The following is a 19,185-nucleotide window of genomic DNA, read 5'->3' on the forward strand; positions in this document are numbered from 1 at the left end:
TGTTGCTGTCTGGGCTCAGTGGTCACAGTTTCAACAGAATTGAGCTGTGCCACCAACTTCCCCCTTTCTCATGTGGTACATTTTTCAGCCTGAAAGCTCCCCAAGCTCCAGGCCTCATTTGATCGGTCTCGTTAGTGTGTTGGACGTGGGGCCCAGGCTGAGGTCGGCGGGCTTGGGGCTTCTCCTTTGGCTATTTTCAGACTTCCACTCTCGTCTACATCCGTTTCCTCTTTCTCCTGATTGTCGCTTGCCTGTGCTCTCACTTCGTGCTTGTTTCCTGTCCAGGGCTAGCCTGTGGGTCTGGGGAGCGGGTTTCTTCATTACAATGTGTTTAAATAAAGGTCAGGGGTATAGTGGCCCTGGAAGGCCAAATTACATCATCTTCCTGCATCTCAGAATCAAATACAAAACCACCTTTTATTTCTTAATTTACCACTTCACCCCTTCCAGGCCTACTGTGTGGACATATTCTTTGTGTAACAGTCAGTGCCCCTGCTGCCAGCCCCGGCAGCCCCTGGAGCAGACACTCCAGGCGAGTGTCTTTCCCATAGTGGTGCACGCAGGAGGTTTTATGCTGGTTGAATGAATGGATAGAGTTACCCAATTAACCATTGGTGTAATGCCAGGTCTTAAAGAAGTAGAAAATTTGTCTTTTATTAAGGGCTACTAAAACATGGGGGGGGGGGGGAACACTGAATAAAAAATAGACTAAATGCAACATGAAACATTAGTTTACTATTTGTTAAAAGAAACATCTAAGATGTTTGGCTCAACCTTAACTTTTTGCAAATGGTAACAAAACTCTCCAATAAACAACAGATGATAAAAATAGGCTTTAATTCTATGTTAGGGTCCATTAATTAAGAAAAACAAGAAACCAGGAAGGAGATAAATAAAGGAAAAGAGACAGGCAAAAATGGACCAAGACACAGAGGGAAAAATGTACCCATAGAGATCATCGTAGTAACAAGTACTATTTGCTAGGTGCCTGCCAGTGCCAGGCGCTTTGATTAGTTTTATACCCACACACAGTCTCTATTTCTCACAATCACTCTTGTCCCCAGTTTAGAGATGAAGAAATCGAGGCATGGAGCCCTCAGACAACACCCTAAGGCCACACTGCGAGTAAGCAGCACACATGCATACAGGGTGGGCCAAAGGAGGTTTACAGTTGTTCTATGGAAAATGATACAATAATTAATAAATGACACAAGCCAGAACTCGGTTTCACATACTCACAACTGCAGGCCTACTTTTGCCCCACCCTGTGTGTGTACAAACACACAGAGATGGCAGAGCTTGTTACTCATTTTTTATTTATTTTTATTTTTTGTTAATCCTCACTCCCGGATATTTTCCCATTGATTTTTAGAGAGTGTGGAAAGGAGGGAGAGAGAGAGAGAAACATTGATGTGAGAGAGACACATCAATTGTGTTACCTCCTGCACGAAGTGCCAGGGATCGAGCCTGCAACCGAGGTACATGCCCTTGACCGGAATCAAACCTGGGACTCTTCAGTCCGCTGGCCAACACTCTACCCACAGAGCCAAACTGGCTAGGGCAGGGCGGGTCACTTATATAACAAACATTAGCGTGTGGACGAAAAAGGGGCCACATCCTAACCTGATGAACCCAGAGGAGGATGAGCTCAGTGGCGGCCTTACACACCCAGAGACCTATAGGAACCACACAGGATGGTCTGACCATAAAAATTCCCAACTAAAAGCAGGTAGGAGTGGGTAGTCACATCCTAAGCCTGTAGCGTCCTTGACAAAGGTCAGTCGCTAACTTGGAAGTCTTTTATCGTTGTGCATCTAAGATAACATACCTTTGAAATGTCAGAGTAATTTTCTTTTCCAGACCCCTCAAAGGCACAACCCTGGCACCAGAGCAGGAGACCACATTGTTATCTTGTTGCCCACATACCATCTCTCTGTGCTGTAAATGTCAGCTGTCTCACACCCACCAATGTAGGAGAAGGATGTGCCTCTCGGTTTGCTTTTCATCTAACCCCGGTGATTGCCCCGCTTTGCGTTCTCCTGCCGCCCTAATCTACCGCCAGTGGATTTCATGTAACCCCTCTTACACCTCCTCCTTTGAGTCTAATGTATAAAATAAGATGCAGAACTGTCCATTCTCTGGAGCATTTTCTCAATCCATTGAAATTTTGCTTCCTGGCCGTTGCCATCAGTTTGGCTCAAATAAATCTTCTAAGATGTTTTCCTAGACTGGACTTGGGCCGACAAGGGAAACATAATGCTAGGCACGAGGTGAATCATGCCACCCTTTGCCCAAGGACAGCGAGAGGGTCCCACACCTGGCCCAGCATGGCCTTGGAGTGGCATCCTCAGCTGCGAGCTTTAGGACAAGGTGGCCCCAGACTTTCAAACATGTGTATCTTAGTGACCATACTATGAATGGAGGTTTTGCCTCCAGCACTTGTGTCAGCCTGGAAGAAATGTAATTGAGGCCATTCTGGCCCAATGTCCTCAACTCCCCAGCCCTGATTTTCAGAGGGAAGGAAAGGGACTTCAGTCTGTGCTGCCTGCCACCAATAGGAGACTCTCTGTGACCCCATCAAATCAGCCCATCCAGACTCTGTGTGACCTCATCACATCAGCCCATGGAGACTCTCTGTGACCTCATCACATCAGCCCATGGAGACTCTCTGTGACCTCATCACATCAGCCCATGGAGACTCTCTGTGACCCTCATCAGCCCATGGAGACTCTCTGTGACCTCATCACATCAGCCCATGGAGACTCTCTGTGACCCTCATCAGCCCATGGAGACTGTGACCTCATCACATCAGCCCATGGAGACTCTCGGTGACCCTCATCAGCCCATGGAGACTCTCTGTGACCCTCATCAGCCCATGGAGACTCTCTGTGACCTCATCAGCCCATGGAGACTCTCGGTGACCCTCATCAGCCCATGGAGACTCTCTGTGACCCCATCACATCAGCCCATGGAGACTCTCGGTGACCCTCATCAGCCCATGGACACTCTCTGTGACCCTCATCAGCCCATGGAGACTCTCGGTGACCCTCATCAGCCCATGGAGACTCTCTGTGACCCTCATCAGCCCATGGAGACTGTGCCCTCATCACATCAGCCCATGGAGACTCTCTGTGACCCCATCACATCAGCCCATGGAGACTCTCTGTGACCCTCATCAGCCCATGGAGACTCTGTGACCCCTTATCAGCCCATGGAGACTCTCTGTGACCCTCATCAGCCCATGGAGACTCTGTGACCTCATCACATCAGCCCAGGGAGACTCTCTGTGACCTCATCACATCAGCCCATGGAGACTCTGTGACCCCTTATCAGCCCATGGAGACTCTCTGTGACCTCATCACATCAGCGCATGGAGACTCTGTGACCCTCATCAGCCCATTGAGACTCTCTGAGCCACATTGTCATGTAGAAAAAAAATTACGCTGCTTCCTGTCCTGGGTCTGTGAGGTCAACCTATATAATTCAAGATGAGAAAAGGGAGCATTGTTGGCAGATACAAACAAGATTTCCATTTTCTTAGAGCCTGACCTTACAGGGACATCCTGCCAGTCCACTGTTCTGTCTTCGTCCACTTCCCCACTCACTTTCTGGCCTCTTGACCAGAGCCGCAGACACCCTCTTCTTAGCTCCTCGTCCCTTCCTTTGTTCTGACACCCTTGTTGTCTTCCTGGATCAAGCATATTCTCTCATTTTTCTGTCCTTTCCATTTCCTACGCAGGGGGCTTGGCAGAGATGGCCCGATGCTTCCCTAAGGAGGGGAGTCCCCGGTGTGTTGGGGGGACCTGGTATCACCTTGGATCTCTCATGGCAAAAGGTACAAGGAGCCCATGCACTTTACCTGAGGAGGGCCCTCTTCATGCGCCAGGTCCAGCCTGAACAAGGCCAGGTCCTGGGCATCTGTCCTTTGGAATCGGAATAGTGCACTCTCTGAGGCCTGTGCAGTCCCGCTGCAGTCAGCCTGTGGGGTGGTCTCCAGAGAAATCACAGCCCAACTCTCTGAGCTACCAGCACATCTCAGGGCAAGAGCAGCACATGGTGCAAAGCCAATCTGTTTCCTAGCTGGTTTGGTTTCATTTCCTCCTCGTCCTGTTGACCCTGGGCCTGACCACTGATCTCTCCCTCGCAGACACAGCACCATGGCCATCGGCATTGCAGTGGACGTTCTGGGCTGCACGGGCACTCTGGAGGACCGAGCAGCCACCCTCAATCGGATCATCCAGGTGGCGGTGGAACTGAAGGACTCCATGGGGGACCTCTATTCTTTCTCTGCCATCATGAAAGCCCTAGAGATGCCGCAGGTACGTTTCCACTTGCTTCGTGCAGCCCGCGGGCCTGTGTGTGCTTCATGTTCGCGAGCCCATGTTCAGCAGATCCCGGAGGGCGTCAGTCAATCTCAAAAGGTAAATGGAATCGTTGTGAAAGCTGCTTTGATTGGGGGGCAACCAAGAATAGTGTCGTAAGTATTTTGGTTGTTTTTAAAAATCGTGGGTAATTGCCGAAAGCCCACCCTTTCTCTCTGATGCACAACAAGAGGAGTCACCCTCAAGAAACAGGTTTCTGAAGAACCAACTAGGATGATGTGTCTGGCGCAGGTGTGCTGGGTAAGGGAGAGACTGTGTCCCTCTGAGTCACCAAGGGTGCAGGCAGTTTGGGACAATGACTGGAAAACAGCCATTTGGGGAGCTTACATCTGAGAATCCCCAAAGCGCTTTATCTCCTAGAATGTTCCTCAGGTTACCTAAAACAGCCTCTCTCATTAAAAACTCCAGATTTCTGGACCATCTGCCATATAGCCCCCTAGTTAGAGTTTCTGAAATCGGGCACTTTGAATTTATCTGCTTTGACGGGCTGTTTTTAGGACGAGTGTCAAAACTGAAAACCTGTGTTTGAAATCAAACCGCATAGAGGAGAATGGTCCTGTGGTCTTGCTCGCAGGTCCCACTTCCCGCTGTGTTCTGCAGCCCTAGGTGCGTAGGGGACCCCTGTCAGCCCCGTCTGCAAACAGTAACACAAAACCGCTCGCCAACACAAAACAGCTCAGCTGTTTCAGAGCTGATTGCCCTGGACATCCCGGGCCCTCGCGGACACCCAGCATCGCCCTGGGAAGGCAGCTGTGGACATGTGTCTGCGGGGCTTGTTGGGAACATGATTCTCCTGCTTGAAAGCAAGGTCACCTTAGAAACAGGAACTTGAACAACTTGGTTCTTTCATCAGGAAAATTGGGGTAGGGGGTGTCAATTTCAATTATAACGTAATATTCCAAGAGTTTACAAAATTCTTTAGGTGCCCTGGGATGTAGTAGGGCTGATGCTGGGAACAGGGCGGGCTCAGCCTTATTTTCATGACACACTGGCCTCCGCAGTGTCAGGAGTTGTAATTTTCCATTCAGGTGCTTTCAGTTGGCATGAGATTTATTTCCTCTTTATCCAAACCTGCATACAATTTTGAGAGCCGAGCCAGCAAGCTAAGCTGTGTGAGTAGCCGTCTAGCCCAGAGCCCCCTCGGACAGTGGTACAGGGGGCGTTTTGTGGCATTGCATGGCTGCTGTCCATGACATCAAACTCCGCGGCGAGGGACTTACCCCGAGCATGTTACCAGGCCTCTGTAGGCGGCGCCCTCCCCTTCTGGGGCACCTCAGCGATGAGGGGACAGCCCCCGGGTGCTCAGGGCCCTGGTGAGTCAGCACTGTTTGGGGAGGGAAGTGGTAGACCCAGGGGAAACCCCAGAGGAATCACATCATTTCTGTGTCTCACCACCCAACGCTGCCGCTGCATATAGCCACACGGCCACTTTCTCTGCCAGCTTCTCGTACCCCGAGAGCATCCAGCAGACGGGCTTGGCCTGGAGACAAGGGCTCTTTCAGAAAGTCAAAGCTTGAGGCTGAGGAAGAGCTGGGGGTGTGGGGGGAGAGGGCAGCGTGGTGGGTGGCCGGAGGAAGACCAGCCCACATCCTTTCCTTCCCAGAAAATCTGCTGGTGTGGTCCCTGCTCCCCTTTCCCTTGGAACACACAGGCGCGCTGAGAGGCAGTAAAATGAAGCTCGGCTCTGTCCCTTACCAGCTGTGCTGCCTCAAGCGAGCGCCCTCATCTCTTCTGGTTTCCGATCTGTAAAATGAGGCCAGAATACCTGCTTCACAGGGTATAGCGAGGACTAGATGAAATTCCTCAGGTACCTGAGCTGGCGCTTCGTTCCCTAGATATTAGCGCCCTTCCTCCCTTCCTGGTTTCATGTAGAAACCTCAGGCACTTAGGCCTGCGGTGTCATGGTGAGTGGGGGACCCTCTGTCTTTGGGCAGTCAGAGTCGGGAGCTTACGTTGGTGTTAACTACATTATTCCAAAAGACATGTAAAGGCATGAGAGGTGGCAGCACGTGGCCTGGGCGATCCCCTGTGTCTCAGACGTTGCTACGTAAGAGTTGCATGAAAACACTGGCCCTCGCATTCCTACAGCTTCTCCTTGGTGCCACCCCTATGGAAGACAGCTGGCAGCTCCTTTCCACCTTTAAAATACATGCACTCCTTGACCCGGTAGTTCCACTTCTGGAAATTTATCCTGCACATATTTTCACACAGGTACACGTCTGCAAAATCTTCACAAGGGAATTTTGTAGTTTATCCTCAAAGTGGAACATAGTACAGAAGTTTAACAAAATAAGGCTGTTTTATATGTACCGATATGAAAGATTTCCAAATAAGGAACAAAAAAAATATGTGCAGTATGACGTGCATTTATTTATTTGCAAGTAGAGTGTGTGTGTTTACACAGACATACATACACATACAAGAAATTGATGAGAGGAGTTGTCCCTGGGATGGGCCATCAGAGCAACGCAGACAAAGACAAGGCTGGGGGATTAACTTTTCTCTCTACACTCCGTTCAACTGCTTTGACTTTTTTTAACATGGGCATCTATCATCTATTCTAAAACTTAAGCAAAAATGTCATTTTAGCCCTGGCCGGTGTAGCTCAGTTGGTTGCGCGTCATCCCATGCACCAAAAGGCTGCTGGTTTGCTTCCCAGTCAGGGCACATGCCCAGGTTATGGGCGCGATCCCCAGTAGGGGGTGTGCAGGAGGCAGCGGATCGATGTTTCTTACATCGATGTTTCTCTGTCTCCCCCTCTCCTTTCCTGTCTCTCTAAAATCAATAAAAACATATTTAAAAAATTTTAAAGTCGTTTTAAAAAGGACCTTTTACAAAATAGTAACACCTTTCTTTCTTCCAGATTACAAGGCTAGAAGGAATGTGGACTGCCCTGCGGCGCCAGCACACCCAAACCGCCATCCTCTACGAGAAGCAGCTGAAGCCGTTCAGCAAAGCTCTGCACGAAGGCCGGGCCTGTCAGCTGCCCGGTAGGTGCCTATGAGACCTCAGGCTGTATTTGCTCTGGCTTGGTCAAAGCATTCAGCAGGGCATGTTCTGAGCCTGGAGTTACCTGCAGGACTCATGTTGTCCCAAGTGGAGGATAGCATTCTTTCCTAGCATGTAGCCCTTAATCATCTGTATCCTTTTTTTTTTTTTTTTTAAACAGTCAGGTCCTCTGCCTATTTTTTTAATCAGATTGGTGTTTTTGTTTTTTTCTTTTTGCTACTGAGTTCTGTAAGTTCTTCATATAGTATTTTGGATATTAATCCCTTATCAGATATATGATTTGCAGATATTTCCTCTTTCTATAGGTTGACTTTTCATTTTGTTGATGGTTTCCTTTGCTGTGCAGAATTTTTAGTTTGCTGTTGTCTCAGTTGTTTAGTTTTGCTTTTGTTGCCTTTGCTTTTGGTGTCAGATTCAACAACACATCACCAACCCCAGTGTCAAGGAGCTCACCATCTATGCTTTCTAAGAGTTTTATGGTCTTAGGTCTTACATTTAAGTCTTTAACCCATTTTGAATTAATTTCTGTATGGTGTGAGATAGCGCTCGAGTTTCATTCTTTTGTATGTGGCTGTCCAGTTTTCCCAACACCATTTATTGAAGACTGTCCTTTCCCCATGGTATGAATATTGGCTCCTTTGCTATAAATTGATCATCTGTGTGCGAGTTTATTTCTGCTTTCTCTTTCTATTCCATTCTCTATGTGTCTGCAGTGGTTTTTATGCGCCAATAACATACTGTTTTCCTTACTATAGTTTTGTAATGTAGTTTAAAATCAGGGAGCAGGATGCTTCCACCTTTGTCTTTCTCAAGTTTGCTTTGGCTGTTTGGTGTCTTTTGTGGTTCTATACAAATTTTAGGATTGTTTGTTCTATTACTGTGAAAAATAGGAATTTCATAAGACTTGCATTGAATCTGTAGTTTGCTTTGGGTAGCATGGACATTTTAGAGAGTGCAAAGGTATTGTCCACCAGCCTGTGTTCCCTGAGAACACCTCCTACTCGTGTGCCATACCCGAAACCTAGCCCTCAGGGCAAGGCTCCAGGACAAGCAAATAGGCCTCTTTCCCAGAAAGAGGGGGCTGTTTTTCAGTCTTCTCTGTGCAGTGCCCTGGGCGGGGAAGCGGGAGCCTGCCAAGCACTCCCTCTCCAATTATTACAATCCAGTGGGACCCAAGAACCCAACTTCCCCTGAGTCACGTGATCAGGGAGAATTCCTTGGGTGGCGGCTGCAAACACCAGGGTCCAGCTACAGGTAAAAGCTCTCCTCTGGGAGATGCAGTGCTCTGGTCCGCAGCAGGGGGAGAGCACAGAGCAGTGCCCGACCTTCGAGGTCTCTGCAAAGGATTACAATCAGCCCTCAGATGTGTATTTAATTAGAAACCTGCCTCTCCGGCTGCAGTTACAGTGATAAGCTCCTGGGCCACTGTTGCCTCCTGCTGTGCTCTGGGGGTAGGAGCTGTGTAAGAACTCTTTCTCCATCGGTTACAGTCCCAAGGCACCCATGGGCATAAGTCCCAGTGGCCCACCAGAGCCTGGCAATGTAGAGGTGTCCTCTGGCAGCAGCCGTAAACATCGGGGGCCAGACAAGGATGTGAGCTCCTTTCTGAGAGAGACCAGTGAGCTGGAGCAAAGCTGAGGAGCATATAGATGGCTCCCACAGAGAAAAGAGAAGGAAAGCCCTGGCCTGTGTGGCTCCGTTGGTTGGAGCATCATCTCATACACCAAGAGGTGGTGGGTTCAATTCCTGGTCAGGGTGCATACCCAGGTTGTCGGAGCACGTAAGGGAAACAACCAATCAATGTTTCTCTCTCAAATCAATATAAAATATCCTTGGGTGAGGATTAAAAGAAAGAAAAAAAAAAGAGAATAAAATATAGGGGGAGCCTAGTATTTTAAAAATAATGAGGCACCCACTGGCCTAGGGGCTAAATTACCTGACGACCCTCTCTCTGAGCCCTGGGGTGGGTGAGGCCGAGCATGTGAACCCTTTAAGAGCTGTTTCTCGGATCATTATGGTCTTGTAGGTCTCATGGACTGGAGCTCCATTGGTTTTTAAAGCTAGACCTTCTGAAAACTTGACTCTCAGCACAGGTCTTAGAAGTTGGGGTGCCCAAGGTGGGGCTCAAACCCCTGGCTCCTCAGGGAGAAGCTGGGTTTTGAGTTCCCTCCAGACTATGGGTCACTGTACCAGGGTTGGGGCTTATGATGAGACTGTGTCCCAGCCTCTCCTACATGCTGCTGTGTGGGCCTCTCTCATTGGCCTGATTTGTAGGAGTTCCTTTTTTCAGAGGAAGTTGTTCCATATTTAGCTGCAGATTTAATGTGTCCATGGAGGAGGTGGGAGTAGGATTCTCCTACCTCAGCATCTTAACTTTGGGAGAAAAAAAATAATCTGGAAAAAAATTTTACCCCTTGTTTTTCAGAGTCCACGTGTGTCCTCCCAAACAATATATCAGTCCCCCTACTGATGCCTCTTGTGACTTTAATGGAGCGACAGGCTGTCATTTTTGAAGGAACTGACACGTGGGAAAAAAATAACGAAAGCTGTGAGATTATGATGAACCATTTGACAACAGCCCGACTCATGGTAGAGGCTGCACACAGTTACCAGATGAATGCCGAGAGGATCCTGGAAGGTAAGAGCTGCTTTTTATAAGCTGCTGTCTGCTTTGAGTAGTCACTGGATTGAAGGAATAAAAGAGCATGGATTTCTCAAGTAGGAAAGAGTGAGGCGTGGGAATTCTGTTTCCTCTATGATGGGTCGTTTCTCCCTCTTAATTCCTAACTGACTTAAGATCCTGTTTCTCTCTTCTTTGTATGTATTCTGTTGAGTCATTGGTATAGAATAAACAGAGAGAAAAGGTCAAGAAAGAATTGGTCAGCTTGCCCACCTCTAATAATTACTGTTAGAAAACATGATGGGCCAATATAAGGAGTCAGAGTTTTTATTTGACTTCATTTATCTACATGCCTATTTCTTCTCAGTCACACTGGGAACGGAGCTCCCTGCTCTTAGCATAGAAGGGTCCAACACAAGCAAAGGTACTAAAAGAGCTTGGGGAAAAGTACAAAACACAAGTACTTGGGTTTGGGTTAGTGTAGAGTGTGTCATAAGGAGCGGCCAACCAGGCTGAAGAAGGAAGTGGGGAGGCCTTCCATGTGCGTCTATGACTGAAGAAGAGCCAGGGAAAGGTGGGAGGGTGTCACGTGGTCACATTTGTGCCTCCAATCTGGCATCTATATGGAAGAAGGTGGGAGGGCTGAAGGCTTATGGGCAAAAAGACCATTTAGGAAGCAAATGCAAGAACAAGGACTTGACGGAGGCAGTTATCAGGGACGACTATTTTCTCATCCTCACTAGATAATTTTTTTTAATTCTCCAAGAGCCAACATTTTGATCCACAAGGTTAAGAACTTAATGGGGTGAGGGAGGCCTATTATTTCATCCTAAAATAAAGCTGTCGCCTCAGAACCAGAAATTAGGACTAAACAGTTTGCACTGTGCCTGATATAGGTGTAAGCATTATATACCTGTTTCATTGTTTTCCTCAGAAAGTTCTCCAAGGTTAGCAGTGTAGAACTCAAACAATAAAAGCACATAATTCACCAGATAGTACAGTGCCTGCTTACATAAAGCCAATAAATGTATTACATTGGATGGGGCCTAAGCCAAAAGTGTGCTTTAAGTTGTTCTATAGCAAATTACTTTAAAGGTATCTGATGGTATTTCTGTTGATCCTGCTACAGGTTTACATAGCAAGTTCCCATTGCTGGGCCTGACTGTGAACCCACTAAGGGTAGATATTTGCTCACCATCATATCCCGGGCACCCAGCCCAGAGTAGGGGCTCAAAGCATATTAACTGAATGAATGGAAGTTGTCATCTGGCCTCTGGTTAGTTATCTGTCAAAGATATTCAGGTATCACAGGGAAAGATGGACTAAAAGTCTTCTATTATCCTCTCAACCACCAAGATCCTCTGATCTAGATGGTGGGAATATATTTAATGACAGAGCGCAGTACCCCATCGATAATCGAGGATGAGGGCCCTGGCCAGTGTGGCTCAGTTGATTTGGTGTCCTCCCATGCACCAAAATGTTGCTGGTTCGATTCCTGTCAGGGCACATGCCCAGGTTGCAGGCTCGATCCCGGGTCGGGGGCATGCAGGAGGCAGCCAATCAATATTTCACTTGCATTAATGTTTCTCTCTCTCAAAAGAAAAAATAAAGGTTGAGAACCACATGCTTATGTGACTCTTTGGCTAGAGATTATCCCTCTCTGAAAGTTGACTGAGCATCCTTGGCCTTAGTAGACCAGATAATTCTCTTTTATAGAAGAGTAGAGAGAGTTGAGAAACAGGCTCACACATATGGTTGTCAATTGACTTTTATTCAATCTTTTTTTTTAGTCAATTGTTTTTTTAATTTTTATCCTTGCCCAAGGATGTGTTTACTGATTTTTTAAAAAATATATTTTTATTGATTTCAGAGAGGAAGGGAGAGGAGAAAGGGAGACAGACACATCAATGATGAGAATCATTGATCGACTGCCTCCTGCACAACCCCCACTGGGGCTCGAGCCCACAACCCGGGCATGTGCCCTTGACTGAAATTGAACCCAGGACCCTTTAGTCCGCAGGCAGACGCCCTATCCACTGAGCCAAACCAGCTAGGGTTGTGTTTATTGATTTTTTAGAGAAAGAAACACCACTGTGAGAGTGAAACAACAATCAGTTGTTTCCCCGTACATGCCCTGACTTGGAATCTAACCTAGGTATGTGCCCTGATTGGAAAATGAAACCACAACCTTTCATGGTGTACCAAGTGATGCTCCAACCAACTGAGCCACCCAGCCAGGGCTGTCATTTGATTTTTGACAAAAGTGTCAAGATAATTCATTGGATAAAATACAGTCTTTCAACAAATGGTGCTGGAACTATTGAATATTATATGCAAAAAAACCAGTCTTTACCTCATACCATACACAATAATTAATAAAAAATGATCATAAAACCAAAATATGAGTAAAGTAAAAATAAGTGGAAAGCTCCTATAAGAAACCACAGGAGCCTGGCCAGTGTGGCTCAGTGGTTGAGTGTCGACTTACGAACCAGGGGGATGATGAAATATATATTTTTTAAAAAGAAAGAAACACAGGAGAAATTCATTGTGACCTTGCGTTAGGCAAAGATTTTTTTAGGCTACAGAAAGCATGAACCTAAATAGAAAACACTGATAAATCAAAATTTAAAATTTTGGCCGAAACCGGTTTGGCTCAGTGGATAGAGCGTCGGCCTGCGGACTGGAGGGTCCCGGGTTCGATTCCGGTCGGGGGCATGTGCCTGGGTTGCGGGCACATCCCCGGTGGGAGATGTGCAGGAGGCAGCTGATCGGTGTTTCTCTCTCATCGATGTTTCTGGCTCTCTATCTCTCTCCCTTCCTCTCTGTGAAAAATCAGTAAAATATATTTAAAAAAAAAAATTTAAAATTTTGCTCTTTAAAAGACAGTTAACAAAGTGAAACAGCAATGCACAGATTAGAAGAGAATATTTGACAAACATACAAGATGGGACAAAAGTAGGTTTAGAGTTGTTCATATGGAAAATAAACAATAATTAATAAATAATAATACAAGAATAAACTGTTTTGCATACTCACAACTGTAAACCTACTTTTGCCTCTCTCTATATCTATAAAAGGCTTATATCTTGAATATATTGGGAATTCTTGGAACTCAATGAGAAGACAAACAAGATTTGAATAGACACACCAGAGATGATACGGAATGACAAGTAACTACTTGGAAAGATGTTCAAAGCATTAGTCGTTAGCAAAAATGACTGTACTAGAGGTTGGCAGCCTATGGAGAAACTAGGATCTTCATGTTACTGACGAGAATATAAAATGGTGGAGCCATTTTGGAAAAGAGTTTGAGTTTCTTAAAAGTGAACATATATTTGCCATATGCCCTAATGTGGAACTCTTACAGAAATGAAAAACACATGTCCACACAAAACCTTATACATAAATGTTCATAACATTATTCATAATACTCAGAGACTGGGAACAGCCCAAATGTTCACCCGTTGGGGGGTGGATAAACAAAATGTCACATCTCCGAGTGACTGAACACGACAATAAAGAGGAATGCATTAGTGATAACACACAACAGCATGGAAGAATCGCAAGAACACTGTGCTAAGCGCAAGAAGCCAGATACAAAGAAAAGTCCCTATTATGTAAGTCTATATTAAATTTTTAGAAAAGGCAAAACAACAACAAAAAGCCGATTCGTGGCTGGTGGGGGTCTGAGGTAGGAATGGGACTGACTGCATAGGGACACGAGGGAACTTTCTAGGAGGACAGAAGGGTTCTGTAACTAGTGGTGATGGTGGTGCAGCTGAAATGGGTGACATGTAAATGCTACATCAATGAAGTTGTGAAAATAAAGCCCACGAGGTACTTTGAACACTCCTTCTCACAGCACAACCCGCAGTGGCTTGTGCACGTGACTGTTATTCTGTCGTGGCTCAGTGAGCTTACTTGTTAGCCTTTCTCTGCAGGCGCTCAGGTCCTTGAGAGTGGGACTCTGCCCTCCCTTACGTACCGCATTTCCTGTGTTTTCCTTGGGGGGATTTTTTTTAAAGTTCTGAGAGATGAAGTTCATTTTGACCCTACTTTAAATGAGCAAGTTTTCAGTCTATTTTCTACACTGTTTTAGAACTGAAAAAAAAATTTTTGTTTTGTTTATATTAGGTTTTCAACCAGATGAAGAAATGAGTGAAATCATCAAGACTGAATTTCAAATGCGATTGCTATGGGGCAGCAAGGGCGCACAAGTCAATCAGGCCGAGAGATATGAGAAATTCAACCAGATTTTAACTGCCCTCTCACGTAAACTGGAACCTCCTGTAAAGCAAGCAGAGCTGTGATAATTCTCCAGAGAACGTTCAGATATTACTTCAAGCTTCTCCGGTTCCTTCTGTGGAAAAGCTTATCATTTGAAGAAGTAATAACGTGCAAATCTGACAACATACAGGCTTTTAGTATCCACAGGATATTAAACATGTAAATTGCACAGAGCACACTTATTTATGAGTTTTTAAAATTACTACTGATTTTTAAATGGAAGATAATTTATTATTAAGGTAACTATTGCTAATGTTGATGAGCAAATTGAAGAGAAGACACTAGCTATGTTGACTGGTTGCTTTCTATTACCGAGATATTTAACCATTTTAGTTTTAATTCCATGTCAGAAAAGTGTAAATAGAAAAGAATTTAAAAGCATGAAACATTTCAGACGGTATCAGTTGTATGATATTCTTTAACTAAATATGAAAAAATGTAAATAGCCACATGAAAATATATCTTTTTGTGAAACAACTGTATCCAGACTCGTTACTATTAAACAATCATCATAGTACAGTAACTCTGTCTCCCAACCTTGCTGGGTCACCCTCCCCCCTAGCCACTAGATTCTGACAGTGAACAAAAAACAATGGTCTGATGTGGAAAATGGAAGGTTCCTGACTTAGGAGACAGTGACTAGCGATACAAAGGAGAAGACATAGGTTCAAAATCAAGCTGTGGTGTCTGCAAGTTCACCTCATCAAGCCCCGTGTGCAGCACAGCACCGGGTACAGAGTGAGCACCCAGAAGCTGGTATAGTTCAGTGGTCGGCAAACCGCGGCTCGCGAGCCACATGCGGCTCTTTGGCCCCTTGAGTGTGGCTCTTCCACAAAATACCGACTTCTGCGCATGGGCCACGAAGTTTCAATCACACTGTACGCGCGCCCGCACGTGGTATTTTGTGGAAGAGCCACACTCGGGCCAAAGAGCCGCATGTGGCTCGCGAGCCACGGTTTGCCGACCACGGGTATAGTTCATGCCATCACAAGTGTTTCAAAACAGTCGACTGTTGTTTTTCCTCTAGCTGATTAGTATGAGTTTTCTAGATTTTTCACTTCCCAAAGGGTATACTTTCTAGTTTATCAGTATCCCTCTCAAGTTTTTCTATTGTAGAAAATTTGGAATACAGGATTACAAAATAAACTTAATCACTCTGCCACCAACTGTCAAACACCAATTTGGTTTTTCTTCTGATCTTCTAAATAGTTTTGAGACCATACACAAGAGTTTTATATCCAACTTTTCTCCAACAAGTTGCGGTCTGCCTTTGTTGTTGTTGTTGAGAGTATTACAGATGTCCCTCATTTTTGCGCCTATGCCCTCCTCCACCAGTTGCAGTCTATCTTTAAAGAACATACCTCTGGTCAAGCTTGGGGTGGGGGCCTGGGATGCCAGATACCAAGAGGGAGAAACTAAACTGCATGCTCCAGAGTGAGAGAGCTGGAGGGAAAGCCACCATTGTCTCTGTGCTGAGTCCCCTGACCCCCCAACCCCTCCCCCCCCACCCACACACACAACTAAAACTGATTCTGTATTAGCCTGCGAACTCCATTAGCTCCACTCTGACAACTCCCTGAGACCCTACCTCACCCAACTCACATTCTGCCCAAGGGTCTGTCAGCAGCTGGCAGGCAGAGATGGGTATCCGGGCGCCTTGGGCCTTTTGCTGACCTGCCCAGGCGGCACCAGCCTCAGTTGGCAGTGTGGCCCTCCCGTGCACATCCAGGCCCAGCACAGGCAGCTCCCAACTGCAGATCACCTTGTAGCTCCCAACAGGGAGCTGGTCAAAGGCAGCATCTGACATTGACCTGCACCAGCCCCTCCCAAGAGGCCCCAGAACCAACACACCTGGTGGCCAGCTTCAGACCAAAACAGGCCACCACCTGACTAGCTCCATAAGTGGCACACCCAAAGAGAGGTCATGGCAGGCACAAGACCCCACTGGGGTAAATCCCACTCCCTGAGGTCAGATTCTACACAGCATCTCATATTCTGTGGTCAATCCTCACAGCCAGTCAGCCTGAGGGTTAATCCCACATACTGATGTGCTAACAGCAGTCAAGCTCAATTACAACAGGCGGGCACACAGAAGGGGCACTCTTGGAGCATCTGGATCAGGTGACCAGTGAGACTGTGCCACTGGGCCCCACGGGACACCTTCTCCATAAGGCCACCCTGCCAAGACTTGGAAACGTAGCAGATCTACCTAATACACAGAAACAAACACAGAGATAAAACCAAAGTGGGAAGACAAACGTATCCCAAATGAAATAGGAGGAATCTCCAGAAAAAAAAGGACTAAATTAAATGGAGGCAAGAAGTCTATCAGATATAGAGAGCAAAACACTAGTTATAAAAATGCTCAAGGAAGTTAATGAGCATTATTCAGAAACAAAGAATACAATAACTGAAATAAATACACAAGAAGGAATCAACAGCACATTAGATGAAGCAGAGCATCAAATCAGCATCTAAATAAAAGAATGTAGCAGAAAACACCCATTCAAAACAGCTAAAATAATTTTAGAAATTAGAATAGTTTAAGGGACCGATGGGACAACATTCAGTTGCCTCAAGAAATAAGAACAATCTAGCCGAAACCGGTTTGGCTCAGTGGATAGAGCGTCGGCCTGCGGACTGAAAGGTCCCAGGTTCGATTCCGGTCAAGGGCATGTACCTGGGTTGCGGGCACATCCCCAGTGGGGAGTGTGCAGGAGGCAGCTGGTCGATGTTTCTCTCTCATCAATGTTTCTAACTCTCTCTCTCTCTCCTTTCCTCTCTGTAAAAACTCAATAAAATATATTTAAAAAAGAAATAAGAACAATCTCAAATAAACAATCTAATGCTACACCTAAAGGAACTAGAAAAAGAATAACAAAGCCCAAAGTGAGTAGACGAAAGGAAATAATAAAACTCAAAGTGAAAATAAACAAAATAGAGTCTAAAAAACAACACAAAAGATTAATGAAACCAAGAGCTGGTTCTTCGAAAACATAAACTTAAAATTGATAAACTTTTAACTAGACTCATCAAGAAAAAAAGAGAGCGCTTTCCCCTGCTGCCAGTAAGGTGCTCAGCCCACGTGAGACCCTCACTTCATCCGGCAATGAGCACTTGCCTACCTCTCGCCCACACTGTGTCTTCTGTCTGGGAGCTCGCCTGCATCTACTCAGCCCTCATCCTGCATGATGATGAGATAACAGTCACAGAGATATGATCAATGGCTTCCTTAAAAGCAGCTGGTGTAAATTTGAACCTTTCTGGCCAGGCTTGTTTACAAAGGCTCTGGCCAATATCAACATTGGGAGCTTCATCTGCAGTGTAAGGCCTAGTTGACCTGCCCCAGCAGGTGTAGAGACTAGAGATTCTGCCCCCTCTACCACTGCTACCTCAGCTGAAGAGAAGAAAGTGGAAGCAAAGAAAGAATCTGGAGAATCTGGTGATGACAAATGCTTTGGTCTTTTTGACTGAACCTCTCTTGTAACACATTCAATAAAAAGCTGAACTCTGTTGGGCAGGGGGCAGGGCGGGGGGGGGGGGGTGCAAATAAAATCAGAAATGAAAGAGAAGTGACAACTGACACCAAAGAAGTCAGAGAATTATAAAAAACACTACCAACAACTATATGCCAACAAATGGGGCAATCTGGATGAAACATACAGTCTTCCAAGAATGAATCAAGAAGAAACAAAAATTTGAACAGACCAATTGCTACCAACCAAACCAAATCAGTAATAAAAAAAAATTCCTAACAAACAAAAGTCCTGGACTGGATGGCTTCACGCGTGAATTTTACCAAACACTTGAAGAATTAACATCTACCCTCAAACTATTCCAAAAAACTCAAGGGGAGGGAAGGCTCCCAAGCTCATTTTACAAGGCCAGCATTACTCTGATTCCAAAACCAGACAAAGACATTACAAAAAGGAAAAAATTATAGATCAATAATCCCAATGAACATAGATGCAAAAATTCTCAATAAAATATTAGCAAACTGGATCCAGAAGTACATTAAAAAGATCATACACCATGACCAAGTACAATTTATTCCTGGGATGCAAGGTTGGTACAATATCCACAAATCAATTATTGTGATATACCAAATAAACAAATTGAAGGATAAAAATTATATAATCATATTAATAAAGGGAAAAAAGCATCTGACAAAATCCAGCACCCATTTATGATAAAAACTCAGCTAAGTGGGAATAGAGGGGACATACCTCAACATAATAAACCATATAGGACAAACCTACAGCTAATATCATACTCAACTCATACTAAAAGTGTGAGTTGGGACAAGATAGATATGCTCACTTTCACCACTCTTATTCAACATAGTACTGGAAGTCCTAGCCACAGCAATCAGACAAAAAGAAGAAATAAAAGGGATCCAAATTGGAAGGAAGAAATAAAACTGTCATTATTTGCAGATGAGATAATATTATAGAGAGAAAACTCTAAAGATTCCATCAGAAAACTACTAGAACTGATAAATGAATTCAGCAAAGTAGCAGGATACAAAATTAATATCCTAAAATTGTTTTCATTTTTATACACACAAAATAAATTATCAGAAAGAGAAATTAAGAGAGCAATCCCATTTACAATTGCATTTTTTTTAAAACATCTAGGAATAAATTTAACCAAGGAGGTTAAAGCTTAGTACAATACATTGAAGAAATTACAAATGAATGGAAGCATATACCATGCTCATGATGGGAAAAAGAAAATTAACATTTTAAAACGACTGCAATCACTATCAAAATACCAATGGCATTTTTCATAGAAATAGAACAAATAATTTTAAAATTTACATGGAACCACAAAAGAACCCAAATAGCCAGAGCAATCTTGAGAAAAAATATCAAAGTTGGAGAA

The 19,185-nt window shown here is 45.1% G+C and overlaps 1 protein-coding gene and 1 pseudogene across 3 annotated transcripts in view; both read left to right on the forward strand.

Annotated features, from left to right (window-relative positions):
• The window catches only part of BCAR3 (BCAR3 adaptor protein, NSP family member), a gene marked incomplete at its 5' end in the record, with an annotated part of 105,804 nt that extends 90,982 nt beyond the window's left edge, over positions 1–14,822 (forward strand). For both annotated transcript variants that reach the window (XM_081087743.1, XM_081087744.1), the window contains 4 exons: positions 4,148–4,319; positions 7,246–7,372; positions 9,817–10,029; positions 14,149–14,822. In XM_081087743.1, coding sequence (XP_080943869.1) covers positions 4,148–4,319; positions 7,246–7,372; positions 9,817–10,029; positions 14,149–14,324 — 688 coding nt within the window. In that variant the 3' untranslated portion in view covers positions 14,325–14,822. The remainder of the gene's footprint in view (positions 1–4,147; positions 4,320–7,245; positions 7,373–9,816; positions 10,030–14,148) is intronic.
• Positions 14,823–17,410: 2,588 nt separating this feature from the next.
• LOC308515500 (large ribosomal subunit protein P1-like) lies at positions 17,411–17,775 on the forward strand (annotated as a pseudogene). Its single transcript has one exon. The product of its transcript is annotated as a large ribosomal subunit protein P1-like (transcript).
• Positions 17,776–19,185: the final 1,410 nt, after the last annotated feature.

This window comes from Myotis nattereri (genome assembly GCF_964212035.1).
Source record: "Myotis nattereri genome assembly, chromosome: 3".
Lineage (NCBI taxonomy): Eukaryota > Metazoa > Chordata > Mammalia > Chiroptera > Vespertilionidae > Myotis > Myotis nattereri.